This window comes from Volvox carteri, assembly GCF_000143455.1.
Source record: "Volvox carteri f. nagariensis unplaced genomic scaffold VOLCAscaffold_24, whole genome shotgun sequence".
Lineage (NCBI taxonomy): Eukaryota > Viridiplantae > Chlorophyta > Chlorophyceae > Chlamydomonadales > Volvocaceae > Volvox > Volvox carteri.
The window spans coordinates 1,408,803-1,433,034 of NW_003307567.1; the positions used below are offsets into that span (position 1 = coordinate 1,408,803).

Below are 24,232 nucleotides of genomic sequence, written 5' to 3' on the forward strand. Positions count from 1 at the left end.
TTTGGGGGGGGGGAGAGGTCGAGGGGGGAGGATGAGGGGCGGGACTGAGGGAATAGGGATGGGGGACGGAGATTTGTCGTAGAGAAAGGGGGGGGAGGGGAGGGGGGGAGGGAGGGGCTATGGGTACGGCGAGTCGGGGCGACAGAGGACAGGGGAGCGATAAGTCTGGGCTGGGGAGGACTGGCAGAAGGTGGGGTGAGATAGGGAGGGGAGGCGGAGAGGTGAACAGAGCACCAAGAGGACGTAGGGTTGAGGAGTGGACTATATATAGGAGTCGGCAGGTGGCTGTGGTGAGGGCGCGGATGAGGGGGAGTGTTGTAGCGCGATAGCTACTCAGTAACGATGAGCTTATTAAAGAATATGCGAATCTGATTATGAATAAGAAATCTTCTGAAACTGACATGGCTGTCAAGGAATCGTTTGTAAGAATTCACCGGAACTGAACATCAAGGATCTGAACGACAGCCTTACCAAAATCCACAAACTTACTGAAATCGTCTTTGCTCACAGAACGACGTGTTGTTGTTCAGAATTCATATATTCTACACACGTTCGGAACGCGGTTTTATACCGTGGTCGGGGCAGTGCCGGCCTGAGACAGACTTCACGTGTCTTTGGCACACCACTAATCCACAACATGGAGGTTGGTGCCCAGTAGGGGCCGTACATTTAGGTTAGTGCGCGCTGCCGGGCTGCTGAGTTCTCTCGGGGTGCGAGACTCAGGAATCCTCGTGCTGCGGGACGTGGTAAGGAAGGGCCTTGGGAGCCAGCCGTCTCGGTACCGCGGTAAAGAAAGGGGGGGACGCTGAGCTGGCTACCAATTCTCTCCCCCCCCCCCGTGCGGTAATGTCGGAGGCCTGGTTGGCGGGGGTCGTAGCAGGATCTTCCCGTTCGCGCACTTTTCGAGTTGGCGCCAGAGAGGCGGGTTTTGGTGGGTTTGTGGTCTCGGGAGGCTCTTTGGCGTCTTGTGGTGTGAGCTCTTTGCGCTCTTTCTTTTTTTGAAAAAGATTCTTGGAGCTTGGTGCCCTCCGTCCCCGGCACAGGATGACTCAGGTCGGACTCTGATCGCCCTCTGGTCCTGGACGCGTGCTCTTTGAGGTTGTTCCTGTCCTTTCTGCCCGTAGGAAGAACTCCCCAGGTGCGATTTCGTTTTTGTTAGGTGACCAGCGGGCCTAGAGCCCGTTTAGCTGGTGCGCTACCCCCCCCACACCGGTAGGTGGGGAACGCTGCTTAGTGCCGGCCATCGTATCTCGCGCGCGGTCTGACCCGAAGGGGAGGGGGAATGCACGAGGCTAACCGGCCATCTTCTGCGCCCCCCGCTGTGTTTCGGCCCCGGGATCTCCCCGGCCGTTTTCAAGCCCCCACAGTGTACAAGTAGGACGAGACTGTGGCCCCTCACCCCCCTCTCCTCCCGCTTGTTGGGAGGAGAGTGCTCTGCTTCGGCGGTCGTTCCCGTTGGGTCATATGGTTAGGTGCCCCCATATGGCCAGCGTGGTGTGCCAGTTAGAAGTCTCAGGGTTGTAGCGAGGGCCTGTGTCCCGTTCTCGTAGCGAGCGGGCTCTGTTTCGATTTTAAGGACCGTAACGGCAACCGCAACCATATGCACGCACACACACACGCACACGCACACACACACACACACGCACACACACACACAAGGCAACAGTACCCCTGTACCCGGTTTCTGAGAGCTTGGGGCCGTCAGCATCGCCGTACGTGCACAGGTGGGTGCGCCGGTCGCCTCCCGTTTTAGTCTTGCATCCCGTACTGTTGGTGGTTCGTAAGTTTGGAGATCATACTCAAATAGCTACATCACAGCAGATCTGGCGCGCAAGATCTGGATCCACCGATTGACAGCCCGGCGGAAACGTCGCTCAGTTGACCAGTAGGCATCCTCGAGTTTCAAGGATGGTTCGAAATGGTCCACTTCGTCACTTCGCCGCACTTTCGCGTGTGTGTACGGTACTGTACTGCACCACATTGAACAGCTCTTCTTGCTTCTCTCAGCGATGTCCACAGCTCCGATAGAGATTCCACAGCTAAAGCTCTCTGGCGGTCCCCCTAGATGTTCCCCCCACCCACACAAACGAGGCGGGAGGCGGGGCTCTTGAGGAGAAAGGGATGGGGTATTTGGGCTTTTGAGGCCACAGATGTCCAGCAGGCCGACTGCCATCGAATGGGTGCGTCGTGGTATGTTGTTTAGCTATTATGGACGCTTTTGCGCCCACCACGATGCGACCGTTACAACGACCAACGGCAGTCCCAACGGTAACCCCCAACCGTCTCTGCACTCGCCTCGTCTCAAGCACCCTTCACCCCATGCAGGGCCCTCACACGGAGGATGTGTGCCTCAAAATAAGGCCCACCATGAACAGCATGGCGATGCTCGTTTTCTGTTCCCACCGCAGCCCCCCCCCCCTCACACACCCACCCACACACACACACCCACATCCGCTCGCCCACAGGACACTTTGTCAAGGACGCCAGTCAAGGCAACACATCTTCAAGTTCTTTTTAACGTAGCGGACATCTTGGCTACATGCACTTCATGCCGCACTACACGTACACTATGCAGAGCGCTGAGAAGCGCGCCGTGCTCATTCCTTCAATTCCTTCAATTCCTTCAATTCCTTCAATTCCTTCAATTCCTTCAATTCTTTCAATTCCTTCAATTGGCGGCGGCGGACTCTCAACCAATCTTACCGCCCTGCCTACGCGGGGATACTCCACTGACCGGACCGCGGTAGATTGGGGAGTAGTACTATGGACCGCTAGGGGGCACTCACGCGGAGTTCGTCGCACCTGTTGCAGCGGCGGCCGTACCTGCTGCAGCGCCGTCGTGCAGCAGCAGCAGCTTATGAGTGGCCACTATGAAGACGGGAGCATGAGCCGCCCTGTGCCGTCCTTCCGCTGCTGCTGCCCCTGCCCCTGCACCTGCCGCCACTGCCGCCACGTCCTGCTGCTGCTCCTCCGCTTGCATGAGCTGCACGAAGCCCGCGGAGTGGAGGAACAGCAGCTCCGAAAACACACGGCACGCCGCGAGCCGGTTCCGAGCTCCACGGCCGTCAGGTGGCACTAACTGGTCCAGTGGCAGCGGCTGTAGCTGCTCCTCCACACAACTTGCGCCCTGAGCAGCAGCTGCAGTAGCACTGCGCTGCTGCTGCTGCTGCCGCTGCTGTTCGATAAAGATGTTGCGCAGCTCTGGCAGTAGCGCCCCAGCGCGCGCTGCCACGGTTCGTGTTGCCGCCGGCAGTACGGTCGTCCCGTCAATGTCCGGCGCCGCCGCCGCCTCTTCCGCCGCCGCCGCCGCCTCTTCCGCCGCCGCCGCCGCAGCGGCGCCAACGGCGCCCCTCCTACCAGCTGCGCGGGTGCCAACGGCACCGTCTATCGTACATTCCTCTTCCTCACACGCCGCCGCTGCGGCCTCCACCGCCGCCACGATCGCTGCGTCCTCAGTCAGGACAGGTTGCTCCACCGCTGCAGCCGCCGCCTCGTCCGTTTCCCGCAAAACAAATCTTCCAAGGCTGTCGCTAGATGTCGTAGATGCTGGCTGGGCTGCTACTGCTACTGCTGCTGCTGTATCCGCCTCCGCCTCCGCCATCTCAATATCCCTTCCGCCAGCGGCAGCTGCTCCCATCGCACCCGCAGCCGCCGCTGACACCGGCGGCAGCTGCCCCCCTTTGTCGTGCAGCCGACTCCGTTTCACCCCAACACCACCACGGCGGAGATCGCTGACCTCACGTGTCGTGACGTCAGCCCCGGCATCTGCCGCGCCGTACTCCCCGGCGGCGGCGCGTACGAACAGCTGCCTCAGCGGCGCGCTCATCAGCATCCCGCCAGGCGACATAGGGCCCGTCGCGAGCTGAGCCAGCACGCCGTGGGCCAGTGACGGCACGTGATGGGCGCCGTCGTCGCCGTACTTCCTCACGAGCGCTACCTCACGTCTGCCGTACAGTCCAGGTGCAATCACGGCGCCGCTGCCGGAGAGCAGTACACCAAGAGTACTGACGCCGCGGCCGCATGGGGCGCGGGCGCCGCCGCCGCCGCCGCCGCCGTCCGGCCGTCGAAGGATGGGGCGACGGCTCCTGACGGCGTCTCGCATGGCGGATAATGGCAGGCAGATGTTGGGCTGCGAATCGAAGCGGCCTACATGCGTACGAAGTAAGAAAGTCGTACAAAAACGTTTACCGTACTGTTTACCGTACTGCACAGCTTGTGAAAGGGGCAAATATGTATCGTAGGGATTATTGACGAGCCTGCCTGCCTGCCTGCCTGCCTGGCATTAGTGTTTTTCCCCAGCAACCCCCCACCCGTCCCTCCCTCCCCTACTCTGGAGCCCCACTACCCGCTAAAACCCGTCCCCCTCCCTCCCTCCCTCCCTCCCTCCCCCCCCCCACGTCGCGGCATCTGCGGCCACACAACCCCCCCGAAAAGCTCTGATCTCTTCCTAAAATTCATAAGGCATACTAGTAACGCACACGTCAATGCCCCCCGGTCCCACATACATATCATAAGGCCCCAGCAGAGCCTCCCATTCCATCACTTACCGAAATCGGCGTCACTTGATCAGCTGTACGGAAGACAGTACGGAAATGTACGGAAATGACGCCATGCCCGCAAGAAGCCATGAACTAAGACCAAAACTAAAGCCGTTGGCACCGTTGGCACCCACCGATCTCAGTTAGTTGTAGCCCCTTAGCTGCTGCTGCCAATCCAAACCCTCCACTGCCACCAGCACCACCTCGGAATCGCTGTCGTACACATGTACGCGCTTCCCTCCCCGCCTCCATACCCCCCCCTCCTCTCCCCCCCCCGTCCTACCTGCATCCACAGTCACCCGATGGTGTCCCCTTCGCATAGGTCCCGCGGCGGGAACACCATCGACATCCGTAGCGCCGCCGCTGCCGCCGCCGTCGCTGGCTCCCTCTGCCGCCGCCGCCGCCGCCGCGGCTGTGGCGGCGGCCTCCTCCACCGCCGGTCCCGCGACGGCATGACCACCGCCTTCCGTGCCGTTCTGTACGGCAGCCGCCGCCAGATCCACATCCGCATCCCCCGCCAGCACGCCGTCCACTCCACCCATATCGCTAGCAGCCCTCGTGGCTACATTCGACCTCCCGCCTTCCTCCGCGAAATTATCGTGACCCCCTTCGGCCCCTCCCCCTAATCCACCATTTCCTTCTTCACGTTTTCCACCTTCTCCACTTTCTCCTCCTGATGCTACTGCTGCTGCTACTTCTGCTGCTGCTGCTGCTGCTCCTGCTGCTGCCAAACCCCCCGCTGAGGTGGACGGCTCGTCTCCAAACAGCCGCCGCCGCAACCCTCCCGCTGATATGGCTACACCCACCGCTGCCACCCTAGCTACAGCGCCTGCGGCGGCAGTGGCGCCGTACTCTTCCGTATCCTGTAGCTCATACTCTGCCGCTTCGTACGCGGCGGTGACGGCGGCGCCGCCGCCGCCGCCGCCACCGCGCCCGTCTGCCCCCGGCGGCGAGATCAGCATCTGCAACGGCATCTTGCCGGCATGGAGCTGCTGGGGACTGTACGGCGGCTGCGGAATGTACGGCGGACATTGCGGTGTCGCCAGGTCAGACATGCCGACGGTCGTGGTGGGAGTCGAGGGAGGCATCCCCCCAACCCCAGCCCCGGCAGCGGCAGCGGCGGTGGCGGTGGCGGTGGCGGTGGCGGTGGCGGTGGCGGTGGCGGCGGCGATTCCTGCTCAGCCAGGGTGCGAGTCACACGGCAAGGATGTGGAGGCAGGTGGTTAGGGAGCAGGCAGGGCGCCTGGATGAATTAAAAAGGATGAATTAAAAAGGATGAATTAAAAAGGATGAATTAAAAAGGATGAATTAAGAAGGATGAATAAAAAAGGATCAATTAAAAAGGATCAATTAAAAAGGATCAATTAAAAAGGATCAATTAAAAAGGATCAATTAAAAAGGATCAATTAAAAAAGATCAATTAAAAAGGATCAATTAAAAACAAAATGTCAAATAAATGTATTTCCAAAAAATACACACAAAAACCTAAGTTTTAGCTGCGAATCTAGGCGGCGCCCCTCCCCTGACCAACTCCCGAAATCAATCAACTCCTGACCAACTCCTGATTGGCGGCAGCGATCTTGGCGCGGACCGTTGGGTACGACCGTTGGGTTGGTACCCAGTACCTGTATCGTTCACACAGACATCCGCAGCCAGACAGCACCAGCATTCATCAAAGATAGCAGAACTAACCCCCCAAAACCTCTCTCTCTCAAGTGAAACCTGCCATGTATGTCGTACCACTCACCCCATGGCGGATGCTCCGAAGCCTCAGCAGCTCGCCAGGAGAGCTCCGCCGCCGCGTCCACAAGGGTTGTCGTACCGCCCGGTGGCCCCGCCGCCGCCGCCGCTTCCGTGGCCTGCTGCCCAACACGGGCCGCATCCGCATCCTTCCGTCATCATCACATATACAGGTAATATGCACATACATACATACATAGAGAAACACAGAAAACCATAATACCGTATACACAAACACGTACCGCTATACACAATTCAACTGCCCCACGAACCCTCCGACCTGGTCTTGCGGGCTGTACAGATCATAAAACTGAGACGGCAGGCTCTCCATCACCAGCTCGTCCACGCCGTACACATCATCACCCGCCACTACCGTACGCATCGTGGTGGCGCCCGCGCTGTAGCCGCCGATGGCGTCGACGGTGCCGGCGGACAGAAGCCGCGCCAGCGCCGCTCCCGTGGTCGCCGCCGCCGCCGCTATTGCCGCCGCCGCCGCCCCGTGTTCGCAATCTGGGGCCTCGGCCTCCACCGCCGCCGCCGTCGCGGTAACGGCGCCGCCGCCGCCGCCGCCAGCGCCTTCTCCCTCGTCGACGTCGTCTATCCCCATCGTGCCCAGCAATTCCGCTTCTAGGAAATCCCCATCTTCGTCGTACACTGGAAGCGTTATTGCCGCCTCCGGAGCATAACCGAGAGTGTCCCGACCGCGGACCCCCTTCCGACCCGCGGGACGGCCGCCGGCAACGTCATCCGCTGCGGCGGCGGCGGCGGCGGCGGCCTCGCGCCCTGCCTCGGTGACCGGTGCATGCGACAAGGCGTGGATGCTCCTCCATAACGCATCCTCGCAGTCAGATTCAAGGCACATCACCTGTACGACATTCGTACACAACACGTGCCGATCAGGGCGTAGTACGGCAGCACTAATGTAAGGCTGTTGTGCGTGGCTGCCGCAGCGGCGGCTGACCACTGCCCTGCTCTGCCTCCGAAACCACCCATCAGGAATGCCCTTCCTCCTTCCTGCCTCCCGCAACATTCGTTGGTCCTTTCAACAGCTACCAGCTATCCAAGTTCCAGCCCTCCCGGCATTCTCCCGGGACCCTCGTACACACACACACACACATGCAAAACACACACGCCCTCAAACACCCACACCCACACCCACACCCCCTTACCCCTCCCCACACACACTAACTCCGCAAGCCCCCCCCATGCAAAGCTCTCGCCCCGTCTCGGTCCTGTGCCCACTGCCCCGAGAAACAGCTATACCTGCTGAGCGTGTATACGTACGGCACCCAGCAGCAGCTGCCCCGACAGCCGCAGCGCCAAAGGGGCCTTATCCAGCAGTTCTCGTATTTGCATCACGGAGTCCGACACGCTGGTGTTGGCCACCCTGGAGCGCTGTTGGGGGGAAGGGGAGTAGAAGGGGGTTAAGGGGAGAGAGGAAAGAGGAGGGGGTTTGGCGCGGGGCCGGAAACGGGAATAAGAAAAAACAACAACAGCGACCCGAAGTGCGGGCCGGCGGCCGGGGCGGGTCCGGTGGCGGGCGGGATTGAACAACATGTGATGAATAAATATGTGCTTTAGCAACGACCCAAGTTGCTTCAAGCCCAGATCAGATTATGTGAGAGCAAGTGAACGGCGGAAACTTTAAAGGGATCGAGCAAGCTGCGGAAGCTTGCGATAGTCCGTATCCAGTGCGCTGTTTGGCACTGCTGATGTAAACGATCTCTGCGTTGCTGTTGCGCTAAGCTTTTCCTCCTCTTGACTCTTTTCTCTGCCTTTTCTCTGCGTGCGCCTTGGAACCGTGTCTCAGGCCACCGAGTCTGCCCGCGCGTTTTGCAAGCTGTGGATTTTTGTGTCCTCTAAGACAAAAATAAATAGACAGGTTGCTAAGTATGTATATGTTTATATGTTTGATGTGTGGCTTTTCCAGGAGGCATCACCACCGCACCTGCAGCCTGGCAGCGGAGCCACGGCCTCCCGCTCCTCCCCCGCCGACTGGCAAGTAGGAGGCCAGCCAAATGATGTGTAGCGGGGAGCGAGGGTTTGAGATAATCTGTTGCGCGTAGAACGACATGACGTGCCTTCCGCGCGTCGCGGCCCATTTCAAGCCTTCATATAACTTCTTGTTTAGTTAATCTTTGCAAAGACACCGCGCCGAAATGATGTCAGCCTGTCAGTGCTCAGCAGGAGGGTGATTTAATCCTATTTAAGAGGACAGTTGTCTTGCCAGTGGCTTTGTTTGGCTTGGTGTGTGATGCTTCTGTGTTTGTATATATTCATGCTGTTTGCTTTTTATGCTGTAACTTAGGTAGGGTATTCTGCGCGGCGAAGGAGGAAGAGGAGATTCGTAAAGCGCGGAGTGACCCATGGGTCTAATCGATCTGAAACTTTGTGTCGCGGAAAAGGGTGATGGCGGTCTCAGGCCGGCCATGATAAGTGGGGCTTGTAATATATGTCCGAGAGCGATGGCTGAAGCCGCAAGCAGTGTTGCGGATGGCACCTCTTTTGGGTTTCCCTCGTTCCGAGTTCCCAGGTTCTTGGGAGGGTTCCATTCTGGCCCGAATGCTGGTGCAAACCACCAGCAGTTGGTATCAAGCGAGATAACGAAAGTACCATCAGCCAAAACCTGGGCCAAACCTGTGGCCCTCAAGCTCTCCTCCAAATGCGAGGTGCTGGAAACGAGTCTGTGAGGACCAGGACGGTGCAATGGACTTTCCGTGCGTGTAAAACTGTGCTTTCATGACGGAACGTATGAGGCAACCATCTAGCTATGAATGGACGTCCGATGACTTATGAAGGTATCGCGACATCAATCGAGCTGCCAAGCCTGAGCTTTGAGCTTCAAAGTTGTTGCCATAGGTCGAAGCTCCAACGTTTGAAATAAAGTGTACTCTCATGGGGTGAACGCCAGGCAAGAGGGAATAAGCATACAGAGCTTAACTACGAACTGAACAGGGATTGGAAATTAGCAGTGTGCAGGTCCCAATCTCCCAAATTCCAAGCCCCCTGGAAGCCATGGATTTTGGCATAGAGTGCATCATAAGTTGCGGCCAATTCAACCTACGACTAGAGATACACAACGGTAAATTTAACTATTTATACATGACTCGGCCGACCGCGGCAAATGACGGACCGTTTGGATAGTTGTAATAGGAGGCCCTCAACTTGAACTTGACTATCCAGTCTTCCTCTGGAAGATCCCAACGCGTGCCCAAGAGCCCTTCGTGATCTGCCATCTATCTCGTGCAAGCGCACTTTCGCTTAGTCTAGGTTATCAAATTCCTGCCTAACTTCCGTTGAATACTTGCTGCAAGCTGTGGTCGCGAAAAGATGCAGTGTCTATCAAAAGACTGATTACTGTAAATTATTAAATTAGTCTCAAGGCTGCAAGGATGAGCCGTGATGTGTGGGCGGAACGACGGGAGCTGATTGAGTACCTGCTCAAGGTACGTCGCGGCAGGCCACAGCTCTGGGCTTTTATTTTGCAGAGAGATTCTCAGCTTCGCTCATGTGAGGCCGAGGGACCCCTTACTAATATTGCCGCGCACGCCACCATCGACCGTGTTCCGCCTAGGAGCATGCCCGGCGAGGGGGCAGGGTGGTGGCCGCTCCCCAAACTGCGCTCTACGAGCCTAGGGTCCTGGACCAGCTGAATATCACCGCGCTGGTCAAGCAGCTCCAACATGGTGGGTCCAGTTTTCGGTTTTAAACATAGCGCTCCACAAATTTTACCCGGCGGGCGCTGCTGGCCAACCCCAAGTCAGAGATCCGCCCTACCCTAAGTCCCTTCCCTTCCGACAACTTCCCTTCCGGCAAGCCTTTTGATGTCATCGGTGGAGTCTTAGGATTCAGATTTCCTTACCACCTTTTGTGGCCAATTATCGGTGAAGCAAGCTAGTAAACCGCTATAGTTGCAGCAGAGCACCAGGCGGCAGGACCAGCCACCGCTAGACCCCTTCCGCATTCCGGAGCCCCTGAACCTCTGACGAGAGGAAACCCTAAGATAATCCTCTACTCCTTAAAATTGGCACTCCGTGTCCCTTCTCATCACCCCCTCCCCTCGTGCCAACCAACCTCCCTAACAACCAACCTCTTTCTGGTGCTCCTAGGAGGCACTCTGGAGCTAGCAAGGGTAATGCTGCCCGCATCTGCCAACGGTTTCGGAGCCGGGGACCGAGCCGCATCATCCGCTGTCATGGTCGGCGGCAGGGCCTCCTCCGGCGTCGGAGGCGACAACCCCTTCGGGCCCACGGGGCCAGCGGCAGCGGCTGCTCAGCCGCCGCCGCAGTCCTCACTATCCCTCACTACCAGTGCCTCTACGGGCGCCGTCGGAGTCGGCGGAGGTGGCGGAGGTGATAATCCCTTTGCGCAGCCGCCGCTGCCGCCGGCAGGCTCTCGCCATGGTTCCCACATCTCGGGGGACAACCCCTTCAACTCACCCAGCGGCGGTGGTGGCGGGGGGGGAGTCAGTGGAGGCGGAGGAGCTGGAGGCGTCAGTGGGGGCGGCGCGCCCAACCCCTTCGCCGCCAAGGGCACGTCCTCCCGGCCCTCCAATGGCACCATCTCAGCTGCAGATGGTGCCATGTTCTCCAAGAAAAAGGGGGTGAGGAGGACCTCCGCAGGGCTTTATTTTCCCGGGGAATTATTGACGGTGGTTGGGTCGTGTGTCGTGTGTCGACAGCAGCGGCGGCGGCGGTGTGATGAGGGCTGTGAGGGCGGTGGTGGTACTCTGGGGAGTTGGGGTTGCTGGGAGTTCCTAGCACTATTGCGTATGTGTGTGTGGGGGTGCGGATGGGTTTGGTGCTGCGGAGGACCCGGTGTATGTGTGTGAGTGTGGGAGGGGGGGGCGGCTGGGCTGGTTGTGTGACACAGTGGTTGATGTGTATGTGTATGTGTATGTGCAGTCGGTAGGTATCTCTTATCATCACCATTTCCTTTGCTCCTCCGCCGTCGCTGCCGCCACCGCCACCGCGGCCTGAGTCTCACTTCTTCCCTCCCCGCTTTTTTCTCACCCCCTCGCGAACCCCCCTTCACCCACCCACGCCCACTTCCTCTCGCGATCCGCGCCGTCGGCGGGTGTGTGACAGACCGCTGGTGGCGTCGGCGGCAGCGGCGAGCCGCCGGTGACGGTGCTCTCCACCTCCGTAAAGCTGTCGTACAGCGTGACGTCGCCGCCGCCACCGTCACAGCAGCAGCAGCAACGACCTCCCCTCGATAGCATATCGAGTTGTCGGCGGTTAGACGGCATGGGCGGCCCCGACGGCGGCGGCGGCGTTGGGCCGGCAGGGTCGCTGCTACCCCCGCGACTGGACCTGCCACAGCTGGAAACGGGTACGTGCTCACGCAGGCGGCTTGCTACTCTGAGCAGCGCTGGGGACCGCCCAGAGGAAGTAGGATGAGGAAATTCGGCCCCTATTATTAAACAAAGGGGTTTTACCCTGTGTTTACCTAGTAGGGGTGGATGAAGCAGGGTGTCCTAGGCTGCCGCGGCTTCCTATGGTCAGCTGAATGGACGGATGGGTGGATGGGTAGGGTGATGGGATGCTGGGTATTTCCCCCCCCCCACCACCGTCCAATGCCTCCAGACCCTAACTAACCCCCTCACAACATGGTTTTTACCTACGTATACGTACAAAGTACAGCAAAATGCCCCCCCTCCAGCCGCCCGGTAAACACCTTAACCCCCCAACTTCGCCATGTCGGCGCCTTTCCCCCCACCCCACCCCACCCCGCCACTCACTCTTTCCGTGGCAGCAGCTTCACGCGTTCGTGGTTCGTCTTTCCCCCCACTCCCCCCAACTCCCAGGCCAGACGGACGAGCAGCTCCGGGACCTGGCCTACCTGCTGTTCGCCGCCGTGGCCGGGGGCACTGGCAGCCCCCAGCACGCGGCCCTGCTGCCCATTATGAGACAGCAGCTCGTTATTGACGACACGCGGGCCGCGGATGTGGGGAGGGTGCTGCGGCACCTGCAACCAGGTATCAGACACGGATTGCTTGGGTTGGGGGGGAGGGGGCTTGGGGGGAAGGAGGGGAGGGGAGGGGTGGGGAGGGAAGGGGCTTGGGGGGAAGGAGGGGAGGGGAGGGGTGGGGAGGGAAGGGGCTTGGGGGGAAGGAGCGGAGGGGAGGGGAAAGACGAACCACACACGAGTGAAGCTGCTGCCAGGGCAAGAGTGTACCACGCGGAGGGGAGGTGATGGGAGGGACGTGCGCGGGCGAAGGGGCTCGAACCGGGAAGGTGGGAGGTGGAAAGGTCTATATGCGCTGAGAGTACGGGCCGGGTGGGGAAGGAAGGGAAGAGGGGGGAGGGGGGGAAGGGGGAGGAAGATACGCGTGGAGGAAGGGAGGTATGGTTCCGGAGCAAGGACTTGTCTATGTGTATGTCCTGTGACGTCAGGCATCCATGTACAAGCCCTAACTCTCTATAATCTAGATACGGTTTCCAAGCAATTGATCTTTTGCTTCTTCTTTGCTTCCTGCAATCCCGAATATATATGGCGCCAACCCCACAATGCCCGTGTTCATCGCTGTCGCTGCCCCTTGATCGGCCTTTTGTTCCCACACACCCGAACCCCCATTCCGCACAGGCGGCGAGCCCACGCTGATCGACCAGCCTCACCCTCTGTACGGCAGCAGCAGCAGTCATTCGGGCGGTTGGCGGCCCAGTCAGAGGGCCTCCCTGGAGCTGTTGTTGCGGTTGATCAGTGTCGTACGGCCAGAGGACTTCGAGGCTTTCAAGGGCTTTCTAAGGTGTGTGTATGTGTGTGTGTATGCACGTATGGCAGTGCGCGTGTGTGCGGGGGGGAGTTGCGGGGCGGGCGGGTTTTGTGCTTCTTGTTGGGCAGGCATGTGTCAGTGCATGTACCCCCCTCAGTCCCTCGCCCTCCCCATCCGCTTCCGTGTCGATCTGAACCCCTCTTCCGAGTGTTTACTCCTGGCCCCCTTCTTCCATGCATTCCCCCTCCTACTGGTCAGTTCTGCTTCTTGTACACTCTTTCCTTGGCAGCAAAGCTTCACCCGCTCGTGGTTCCTCCTTCCCCTTCCCTCCATTTCCCTATCCCCGGTCTTTTGCATCTGATCATCACTCTCCCTCCGCCGCCCCCGCGCGCCGCCGTCACCCGTCACCCCGTTAGGTGGAAGGACGTGACGGTGGCGGTGCTCGAGCGCCAGGTGGCTGCTGCGGTGGCGGCGGGCTGGACGGGCGACAAGACGCAGCTCAAGAAGATGCTCGCCAGGTACAAACACATACCTCTTGTGTGACATGTTTGGCCACACGTGCAGACCGGCTTTTGTGGATATGTAACACAGGAAACTGGGTTGGGGTTACTGTTGGAGAGCTTGGTCGCGGGATGTTCAGGCAACAAGTATTTGGTGCGATGGCATACTACCTGAAACTTACAGCACCAATACCACCATTACCATCAATACCATCATTACCACCATTACCATCAATACCATCATTACCACCATTACCATCAATACCATCATTACCACCACTACCACCAAAGCGCCGTGCCCCCTGAACAGAAACCCCTCCCTGAACTCCCCGTCTTCAGGATGCACGGCGCCGCCCGTCGCGCCGATGTACGCGGCGAGGGTGATTTTGAGGAGGAGGAGTACGGCGAGGCTACTCGTGTTCTTGCTGACGTGGCGGGGCAGCTGGCTGCCGGCTGCTCCACCGGGTTGAGATTCCCCTGGGCCGTGCGGGTCAGGCTGTGCGAGATATTGGTCGCAGGTGGGGGCGGGGGGGGGGAAAGGGCGGGATTAGGGTTTTTGTTATTAGTCATTCTATCAGGTGGGCGCCTTGCACTGTTGTGCGATGTGTGCTGTCCTCCCGGCCTTTTCCTGCAATGCCATACACATTCCCCACCACCACCACAGACACACACGCGCGCGCCCGCACGCGCATGCGCGTACAAACCTATCCACATAAAATGATTTGAGTCACCGCCTGCTGCCACCTGCCACCTTTCTCACGTCCTTTGTTTTCCGCATCGACCTCCCCTCGTCGTCGTTAGTTGTGCCTTCTTCACTTCTGCCGCATCCGTCTTTCCTTGGCATCACTGACTTCACTCGCTCGTGGTTCGTCTTCCCCTCGTCTCTTCCTGCCTTTCCCTCCGCGTGTGTGTATGTGTGTGTATATATATATTTCTTCCAGCCTTGTTCGACACCCTCGAGGAGGGCACCTACATAGACGAGGCGGCTCTGGTGATGCAGTTCCTGGACTCGTTGTTCTTCCCGGCTCTGGGACTGTCACCCTCGGTGGCACTGGCGGTGAGGAGAAGGGGGGAAAGGAAGGGGTGTTAGGATGAGGACGCAAGAACAGGAAATGAGTCCTACATGCCTGCCTGCCTACCTACCTGCCTACCTACCTACCTGCCTACCTACCTACCTACCTGCCTACCTACCTGCCTACCTACCTACCTACCTACCTACCCACCTACCTTCCTACCTACCTACCCACCTACCTACCTACCTGCCTACCTACCCACCTACCTACCTACCCACCTACCTACCCACCTACCTACCCACCTACCTACCTACCTTCCTACCTGCCTACCTACCTCTCTACCTGCCCCCACATCCCGACAGGTTAACGCCTGGGTACATTTCAGCATGTACGTGGGTACGGGGTGTAGGGAGCAGCGGCTCATGAAGCAACTCAAACAGCAGATCTCCAGGCTGGCGGCGGCGGCGGCGGAGGCGCCGCTTAGAGCCAGGTACGACGGGGGGTGGTAGCCAGCCTGGACGTCGGCAGCTGATTCCCTTGCTTCTTGCAGGTATTTCCACCCCCGAACCCCCGCCAGCCCTTCATTGAGCTCCTGAACCTCTCCCGACCTCTCCCGCTCCCCTCCTCGTTGCGCGCAGCGACCCGTTCGGCCTGGCAGCGGAGGGCGGAGGCGGTCCCCCTGCCCCGCCGGATGAGCTGTCCAGGGATGGCGCCCTAGCAGCCCAGGTCGCCAACCACATCGTGGATTGGGTGTACAGTCGCCTGTGCGACTACCATGTTGCCTTCCCTCGGTGAGTGAGTGTGGGAGGGGGAAGAGGAGATAGCGGAGGACAGGTGGGGTAGGAGGGTTGGTTTCAGAACCCCTTCGTTTAGCGGGTTGGCTTGGTAGGCGAAGGTAGCTGAGTGCCGGGCGAGAGGCGGAGGAGTGGGAGGGGGAAGGAGAGGGAGAGGAGGAGGGGGGAGAGAGAGGTGCACTTGGGTTTATCCTTTCCCACGGAATGTTATGTATGTGCGTATGTATGTGCCTATGTATGTGCGTATGTATGTAGGTGTGTATGTACACGAGCTGTGTACGGTGCGCCGTGGCCCTGCAAACCACTCCTACCTGCCCATCCCAGTCCCGCTCTGCACCTCCTAATCGGCACCGGCACACCCACATGCGTTCTTCTGACCCATTTCCATCCTCCCCCTTCCCGCCGGCAGATATAATAGTGCCTTGCACGCACTTGTGCAGCTAATGCTTTGCGTTCTCCTATAATCTGGACCCCACCCACCCGTCCCTACATAATTCCGTCTCTCCCCAACCCCACACCTCTACCCACCCGGACCCTCCCGCTGTGAAGGGGTGAGAACCTGGCCGCGCTGCTGGATGTGTTCGTGTTCGCCTGCAAGAGCCGCGGTGACGCCCCTCCCCGGTTGTGTGAGCTGCTGGTGGAGGCTGTATGCGGGAGCGCCGCCTCGGCATTCCGGCAGCAAATGCGGGCCAGGATGGATCCTGGCGCGTCGAGTAGGTGTGGGGAGGGGAGGGGAGGGGAGGGGGTTCCGGGTTAAAGCAGGGAATCATAGACACCATAGACAGAAACGGGGCGGCCAGGTTCACAGATCACCAGAGGTCACATCTTGCAGACCGCCTTCTTTTCCTCTACATCGTTTTCCACAAGGCCTAACTTGTGATGTTACAGAGTGGGAGGCTTCTGGGCCGCTAGGCCTAACCGCGTGAGGCCCGCTTGCCGTCGAGAACCCTTCACCGCCGCCACCTTTCCCATCTCCCGATGTATCCTTGCATGCCCTCCCCCACCTCTCATTAACATCGCCTCACATGTCCTCCATGCTATTGGCGCAGACGAGATGCGGCTGCTGGAGCTGGCCTCCATCGTGCACGACATCCACGACGCCGACACGAACACGTTCTCCCCGGTGCTGAGCCCCCACTTACCCGCGGCGCTGGCGGTGGCGGCGGCCAGGATGCACCACCTGTACGGCCAGCACCTGACGCCGTGGCTGGCAATGTGTGAGTGGTGCTGGCGAGAGGGGAGGGGTTTTGGGTTTGGGGGGCTCGCCAAGGGGGGTGGAGTGCCTGTGTCGTGATGTGTGCGCGCGGGAGGAAGGGTGGGGGGTTTGGGAAGAGGAAACACGCCGTCGAGGGACAAAGGGGGGGAGTAAATGGAGGGACAGGACATCATATTCCCACTCATCACATGGTTTGTTTTCACTTCCCACGTCCTTCCTAAAACCCCAACCCCCTCCGCGATCCCCTTTCCCTTGCCGTCATGTCCCATGGGTCGTCATGTCCCGTGGGTACCGCTACGACGCCCAATCCTGACCCGTGGGTTGTTTCGGTTCGGTTTTCCTCGCCTTGACAACAGCCAAGACCATCAGCCCTGCCGTACTGGACGTGTTCCGTACCGCCAACGTGCTAGAGCAGCGCCTGGCGGGGTCCCTAGCCACGGCCATGCCGCCGGGAGGAGGCGCTGTAGGGGCAGGGGGTGGAGGAGGGTCGACATTGCCGCCGGCCGTGGCGGACGTGTTGTCACCTTTCCGGCCCTGGGACTTGGCAGGACCGCTTAAGACGGCGCTGCTGCAGGTCTGTATGTGCGTATGTATGTACGTACGTACGTACCTGTGCTCATTGCTTCTCTTTCCGATGTTTCCGTTATTTCCATTATTCCCTGGGTTAGTCGTCGTTGTTATTATTCTATTGTTGCCCTTTAAGAAGCCCAAACCTATCGAACTCAATTCTGGAGCGGAAATGCACGGTATACAGATCGCATCATGGATGCCCATACACGCACTTACGCACGCACACACGTTTTCCCCCCTCCTGTAACCACAATCTTGCTCCCTCATCCCCTCGTCCCCCAGCACACAGACTAGACTCACATATATGCATACACGCCCATGCACGTCGCCTTCACCCCTCACCGTATCCCGCCCGCCCCACCCGCCTTGTCTCCCCCCCACCCACACACAACCGCACACGCACCACCCACCCCGGTGGTTGTCTGTCGCAGTGGGTGGTGACACAGGTGTCGAATTTGAACACCTGGACAGCTCGGGCCCTGCAGACGGAGAAGTGGAAGTCCATGGGTGAGTGAGCTAGCGGCTGGGTGGGTGGAGTGTGTGTGTGTGTGCGTGTGTTTGCTTGGTGCGTGTGTCCGTCCTTGTGTGTTTTTTCCTCGTAACTGGCCTCTACTGTCAACTGGCCTCTACTGCCTGGCCTGGCCCCCTCGCCTCACTACTATGCCCCCACTCCCCCTCATATTGCATCCCAACTGACCCCCTTCCTTCCCTGGACTCGACAGACGTCCTCTTCACGGTATTATTCCCCCAAGCCACGCAGACACACACACAGACACACACACAAAAAAAAGGCCAGTTATCCCGTCCGCAAGCCCCGAACTAACACCCTCCTGTACCTCCTGGCTTTACTTCCGTCCTGACGTCAATACATCGAACGTCTGTGCAGTACATTGCAGTACATCCAGCTAATGCATCCCTCCCCCGGCCGGCACCTTATGTACCGTCCATTCTATTTCCCCGGGGGCCCCTTTCACAAACCCATTCACAAATACACACACACGCACCACCCGGTTCACCCCTCCGCCCCCCGTCAGGCTCCGCACCAGACGGCGCCCACACCGCCAGTGCTGCTGAAGTGTCGTGCATGACGACGGAAGCCCTGGATGCCTTGTACGGCATGGACGTACCCATGCCCTCTGAGGTGCCTCAGGCCTTGTTGGAGGGCATTGACGGAGTGCTGTGCAAGTAGGTGGTGACGGGGGGGGGAAAGAGATAAGGCGGGAGAGCTGGTAGCTGACGGGGAGGTGGAGGTGGAGGTGGAGGTGGAGGGGAATGTGCTCAATCCCAGGCATCGAGTCCTACCATTGATGTTACCCATTGGGCTTATTTACCTGTCCTTTGTTGTTGATTTCAGTTCTTGTCCTGTGTGTCTTATTATAACTCTTGACCATCGGTGGGAAACGGCCTCACTGGGTAGCGGGAAAGGGCGGGAAAGGGCGTAAAGTTCAGCGACTGGCAAAGCAGCCAGGCGGGGCGGGGCGGGGCGGGGGCCCGGGCAAAACCAGGCCAGGCCAGGCGAGATAGCCAGCTGTGTTTCTCCAATTGCGCCTCGGGAGCTCGCCGGCTAGTCGGCATTCTACTAGTGCAGTAGCCAGGCGCGCTGTGTCCACTAAGCTAGTAGCCGCGGCGCTGACGGGTCACCACCCGCGGCATTCTACTAGTGCAGTAGCCAGGCGCGCTGTGTCCACTATCCTAGTAGCCGTGGAGCTGAGGTGTCACCACCCGCGGCATTCTACTAGTGCAGTAGCCAGGCGCGCTGTGTCCACTATCCTAGTAGCCGCGGCGCTGACGGGTCACCACCCGCGGCATTCTACTAGTGCAGTAGCCAGGCGCGCTGTGTCCACTATCCTAGTAGCCGCGGCGCTGACGTGTCACCACCCGCGGCATTCTACTAGTGCAGTAGCCAGGCGCGCTGTGTCCACTATCCTAGTAGCCGTGGAGCTGAGGTGTCACCACCCGCGGCATTCTACTAGTGCAGTAGCCAGGCGCGCTGTGTCCACTAAGCTAGTAGCCGCGGCGCTGACGGGTCACCACCCGCGGCATTCTACTAGTGCAGTAGCCAGGCGCGCTGTGTCCACTAAGGGCTAGTAGCCGCGGCACAGAGGGAGTCACCACCCGCGGCATTCTACTAGTGCAGTAGCCAGGCGCGCTGTGTCCACTAAGCTAGTAGCCGCGGCGCTGACGTGTCACCATCCGCGGCATTCTACTAGTGCAGTAGCCAGGCGCGCTGTGTCCACTAAGCTAGTAGCCGCGGCGCTGACGGGTCACCACCCGCGGCATTCTACTAGTGCAGTAGCCAGGCGCGCTGTGTCCACTAAGGGGCTGTAAGAGATCAGCAAAGAGGGAGAAGGAAGTGGGAAATTAGCAAATTAGAACTGATTGAGCACAAAGGATAGCTACGGCGATAACGTGAGGGGTCTATGGAGGTTAGGAGTACATTCCTCTAATGATGCCTATCTTTACGATGGTGGTGGTGGTGCTCGCTGTTTCTTGTTTTGCTTTTGTCCGCAACGCAGGTACGTGACCCACGTCAATGACAAATTGGGAGCACTCCAACGGCTCATACCGCCAGTACCGCCCCTCGTGAGGTACAAAAAGGTACGAACGTACAAGAATGTGCAAAAAGATGTACAAGCCGCACCAATCAGCCAGCTTGTTAGTGTCGTGCATATACGCATGTACGACAGTCACAAACGGGCACGACGCTGCTGCTGATGATGACGACTTGCGCTGTACATCTCTTTTTGTAACGTTGGATTATGTGGTATGTATGTCTGCATGTATTTTTGTGTGACTCTGCTGTCTCCTGATCGAGAAGGAACTCGCGTGTGCGTGTGTATGTATATGCGTGTGCGTGTGTATGTATATGCGTGTGCGTGTGTATGTATATGCGTGTGCGTGTGCGTTCTCAAGGGCAGGCGTGAAGCCTCCTGGGGAAAGAGGTAGCGCAGGAAATGTTTGGTATCCGCTGGCCTGCTGTGCCATCACGGGACACCTGCGTCGTCGCCTTCGTCTGCTGGCCCCTCCCCCCTTTCCCCCTTCCCTTCTTTACAAGCGCCGACTGGTTAGTTATGCCTGCTTTAAACTTCTGGCACATCAGTCTTTCCCCCTTTGCATCAGCTTCGATCGCTCGTGTTTCGTCTTTCCCCTTTTCCTTCCCCTGGACGTCCGCAGTCACTCCTTGGCTTCCCCTTTGCATCATTCGGCGTTTCCCGCGCTCCTCCCCTCCCCGCCCTGCCCTCCCTTTTTTCGTCCTGCCCTGCGGTCACCTCAGGACGTGGTGACTAAGAACGAGCAGGCTGAGCGAGATGCAGGTCGCAGCAGCACCAAAGGGGGAAAGAACAAGGTGGCCTTCCTCGCCAGTGTGCCGGCGGTGAGAGGGTTGGCGAGGGGGGGGAAGAGGTAGAGGGAGGGGAGTCGCGCGGAGAGCAAATCACGCCTCGGCAAAATTGGGCCCCCCCGTTTTTCCCTCCCCTCCCCCTTTTCACCTCAGGTTGAGAGCTCCCCCGACTTCACCAACATCAGCGCCTCCCTCACCACTGAGGTGCTGCTGGCGGCGGCATGCAGCCTCAACTTCCTGTACGGCAGGGCAGAGGTGCTGGTGCAGGTGTGTCGTACGTCCGTGGAGAGGGAGCGGGGGTGTGCTGGCCGGCGCGAGTTGGGGGAAGGGGAAGGGGAACAGCTGCAGACAACAACGGCAACAGCCCTAAACCGATTATATATAGGTCGCCGACGTCGCACCGCAGGACTCACCCCGCCCCATCCCTCCCTCCTCCCCCCTTTTCACACACATACACACATACACACGCACGTACTCACCCCTCGTAGTTATCCCGGGAGCGGCAGATGCAATCCGTCGCGGCCCACTCGGCAGCCTCCGCAGCCACTTCGCGTCTGATGGCGCCGCCAGGAACAACAGCACCAGCGCCAGCATCAGGTTTCGGAGCGGGAGCAGGGGGTTCGCCCGGGACTGTCAAGAGCTCCCCAGCCAAGGTGGGCGTGTGTGCATGTATGTATGTATGTATAAATGTATATATGTATGTATGTGCGTTTGTGTGCTGCTGCTCCTCGGCGTAAGTAACTGACCCTCAGCGTCATAACCCACGACGTCGCATATCCGTCTCCCTTAGCTGCAATGTGGGCTTAGCACCACCTGCAATGATGTGACTCAACTGTACGGCGATGATAACTCGGCTAGCCACTGGACAAAGCTGGATAAGGCAAACCTCTATCCCCCCGCCTGTGTCGTCAAATCCCACATTCCGCCACCGCTGCCGCCACTGCTGCCTCACCCTTCCCGTGGCCGCAGTCTGAGGGAGGTACGTCAGTAGGGGAAGCTCCGGAACCACTTACACACGCTCGTACGGCACTGATGACGGGGATGCAATACGCTTGCAAGTTCCTGGCCGCCCGGGTACGTGCCCCCCTCGGGGTTTAAAAATGGGGGTTGGGCTGGGGAGGGGCCCGGGGGACTGTTTGGCGCGCTGTGCGAGCGTGGCCTGGTCTGACCTGACCTGATCTATAGCAGTCCGAGTCCCATCTCAAAGGGTCCGTCTCCTCTCCACATCCACAACCACAACCACAACCACAACCACCATCACTTCGCATCGGACCCCCGAGCCCCTGTCGATAGCTTTTCCGGACGGAGCGTCCGGAGATAGGGTAGGTGGTTTACATCGTCACTTTGGACCACTGCAGCATTTGGCGCTTACGACGTTGTTAACTGTCACCTTTCGCTTCTTGCGTCGCCGTACGGCTCCCTCAAACCCCGCCGCATCAGGTTGTGTTTTGGGACGGTCGTACTCCCTGGCTGGAGCTGCTGTATCGCCACCACGTAGCCCAGCCGTCCGCCCGTATGGATGCCGTACTGGAGGGACTTTTGAAGGTGCTGGCGGGCACTCGTGCCGTACTGCCGGACGTCGTAAGGACCACTTTTGCCAAACACTTGATGGTGGCGGCGGTGCAGGTAGGAGGCCAGCGGGTGGTGGTTGTGGTGGTTATGGTGGTGGTTGTTGTACGGGGTTTTTAGTGGGAGAGGGAAAGCTGGAGATTTTCATTCATAGGCAGCAAACTGTTTTTTGCAAAATAGAAGAACTGCCAACTTTCGAGAAGCAGCAACAACTTCGAATGTCCGAATCAACCACACACCCTCCAAGCAAGTAGCTCCGGAACCTTCTGTTCACCTCGTACTCGTAAAGGGTTACTATCGACTTGCGTGTGTCTGTTGTTCACACCCCGCGACCCTCTCTCTTCCCCCTCTCTCTCTCAGCTCCTCTTCCCCCCTCCCGGCTCCGAGTTGCCCAAGTTGGTGTTTGTGACGTACCGGCAATTGGCAGTAGAACAGTTTGACCCCCAGCACCCCCCCACCCCACCCCCCAACCTCCCCACCCCCCCACCCCCCCGGCAAGGCTACCGAGCGGGTGTTGCTGGATGGAGGTCCCTGTCGCTGGTTCATGCCCGCTGACGTGCAGGCCATTGACCAGGTGGGAAGCATGGCGCTGTGTGTGCGGGTGTGTGCATGTGTGCATGTATGTATATATATGTATGTTTGTCTGTGCTTGTGATAGCGTCAGAACCATTACCCAAGCGCAAGGCTAAGGGCCGCTTTTACTTGCTACAGGGGAATGGGGGAGTACGTCACATCTGCTGCGGCATCGGCATGTTCCCCTACTCCCGGGCGGGTGGCCCACGTGTGTGTACCCCCCCCCATCCACCACTACGGTGCATGCATGCATGCATGCATGCATTACGCTGCCTGCTCACATCCCCCCCTTTCCACGCAACTCAGGTGCACACATACGGTCGGTACCCTCACCCTTTATTGCTATTATAAAAGATAATAACAATAAAATAATAATATGTAATAATTATAATAATCATTATTGTCATCATTATTTTTTTCCTGTCCCCACCCGAGTTCGTTTCCCGAATTTTCCCCCCTCCGCCCGAACCAAGTAAAGGACCTTCACAAGCTCCGAGCGCTGTTCCACGCGGACGGTGAGGGTCTGGAGCGGGAGCTGATCGACACGGAGTTGGAGCGAGTACGGCGACTGCTGCCGCTCATGAAGCAGGAGGTGGGGCCGCTCATGGACCTGCTCAAGACGGTGAGGAGGGGGCCGGGGGCGAGGCCTGAGGAAAGAACGAAGGGGAACGAGGGAATTAGGGGAGGTGGGGCTTTTGGAGTCATGGTGTGTAACTGCCTTGCAACACGGAGTAGGTAAGACAGAGATCCCCCCAATCCTAGCGCTCCCAATCGCAGCTGGGGTGGGGTTAGGTGGGTGCGTGGGTTGGGCTGGGGCTGATGAGCCCCTCCCCATCCGGCCTCCGCGAGGTTGTATCTGGTCGCCGCCAATTAGGGGGCGGGGAGCCATGGGCCCTTGCTGTGTGTGCTTTTTGGTGTAACTTGAGGACGAGCTGCCTGGGCCAAGGATCCAACCTTTCCCCTTCCTCCCCCCAGCGGACCCACGTTCTTTTTGTTCCGCCTCCAATATGCCCCTCGCTATATCCATATCAGTGTTGCGCACGTGCCGGTTTCGTGGCGTGCTTTGTCGTACCCTACCGCAAACCCTGCCTGCCCGCTGTCCCGTGTCAGGCCCGCACGCATGGCACCGCGCAGCTCATGTCCTCCAGCGGTGGACCTGGCCAGGCGTACGACGAGTCCACAATCATGCGAGTTATCGTACATCGCCCCGAGCGTAACGGCAGCAAGATGCTCAAATCGCTTTACAAACTGCCCAAGAAGGCCAAATGAAGAGTGGGGGGAAGAAAGGGGGCATGAAGACATCAGGGGCAGGGAGGCGGAGGGGGCAGCAGGCAGGGGGGATTGGGTGGGGAGGAGGGGGACTTTTCAGGTATCCTGCAGGCTGCAGCAGCAACCCCGCCACCCTACCCTACCCTACCCAAACCCACCCCACACACACCCCACCCATGCCCCCTGGGGGTACGTGTCAGCTACCGCATGGCCGCAGTGTTTTCCTGGCTTCCTTCCAATGCATCCCTGGAAACTAGGGGAGACTGTTGGGGTGGCACCGGACACCTTTTTCTGAGAGCGCACCTCACCTCACCTCACCCCACCTTACCTTACCTTTACCTTACCTCTCGTGACGAAGTTAGCTTTGCTTACCGCTACCTAACCTTACCGCTCCA

At 59.1% G+C, this 24,232-nt stretch overlaps 2 protein-coding genes across 2 annotated transcripts; one reads left to right on the plus strand and one right to left on the minus strand.

The window, feature by feature from the left end:
- Positions 1-669: 669 nt before the first annotated feature.
- On the minus strand, positions 670-8,352 carry VOLCADRAFT_92174 (uncharacterized protein; the record flags this gene model as incomplete). Its single annotated transcript, XM_002951592.1, has 11 exons — positions 670-734; positions 2,803-3,360; positions 3,643-3,862; positions 4,548-4,570; positions 4,822-5,014; positions 5,345-5,548; positions 6,094-6,163; positions 6,279-6,397; positions 6,559-7,143; positions 7,542-7,673; positions 8,227-8,352. The coding sequence occupies 11 exons, from the start codon at positions 8,350-8,352 to the stop codon at positions 670-672; spliced, it is 2,295 nt and encodes a 764-aa protein (XP_002951638.1).
- A 1,318-nt stretch (positions 8,353-9,670) lies between these two features.
- On the plus strand, positions 9,671-23,837 carry VOLCADRAFT_92175 (uncharacterized protein; the record flags this gene model as incomplete). The annotated part of the gene is made up of 26 exons (XM_002951511.1): positions 9,671-9,724; positions 9,853-9,964; positions 10,388-10,881; positions 11,366-11,609; positions 12,085-12,255; positions 12,864-13,026; positions 13,410-13,511; positions 13,833-14,011; positions 14,435-14,550; positions 14,869-14,996; positions 15,145-15,297; positions 15,850-16,013; positions 16,350-16,517; positions 16,873-17,090; positions 17,518-17,593; positions 18,121-18,271; positions 19,603-19,684; positions 20,361-20,459; positions 20,580-20,693; positions 20,915-21,079; positions 21,396-21,500; positions 21,867-22,052; positions 22,495-22,569; positions 22,875-22,887; positions 23,042-23,190; positions 23,679-23,837. 26 exons carry the CDS (start codon positions 9,671-9,673, stop codon positions 23,835-23,837), a joined length of 3,840 nt encoding a protein of 1,279 aa, XP_002951557.1.
- Positions 23,838-24,232: the final 395 nt, after the last annotated feature.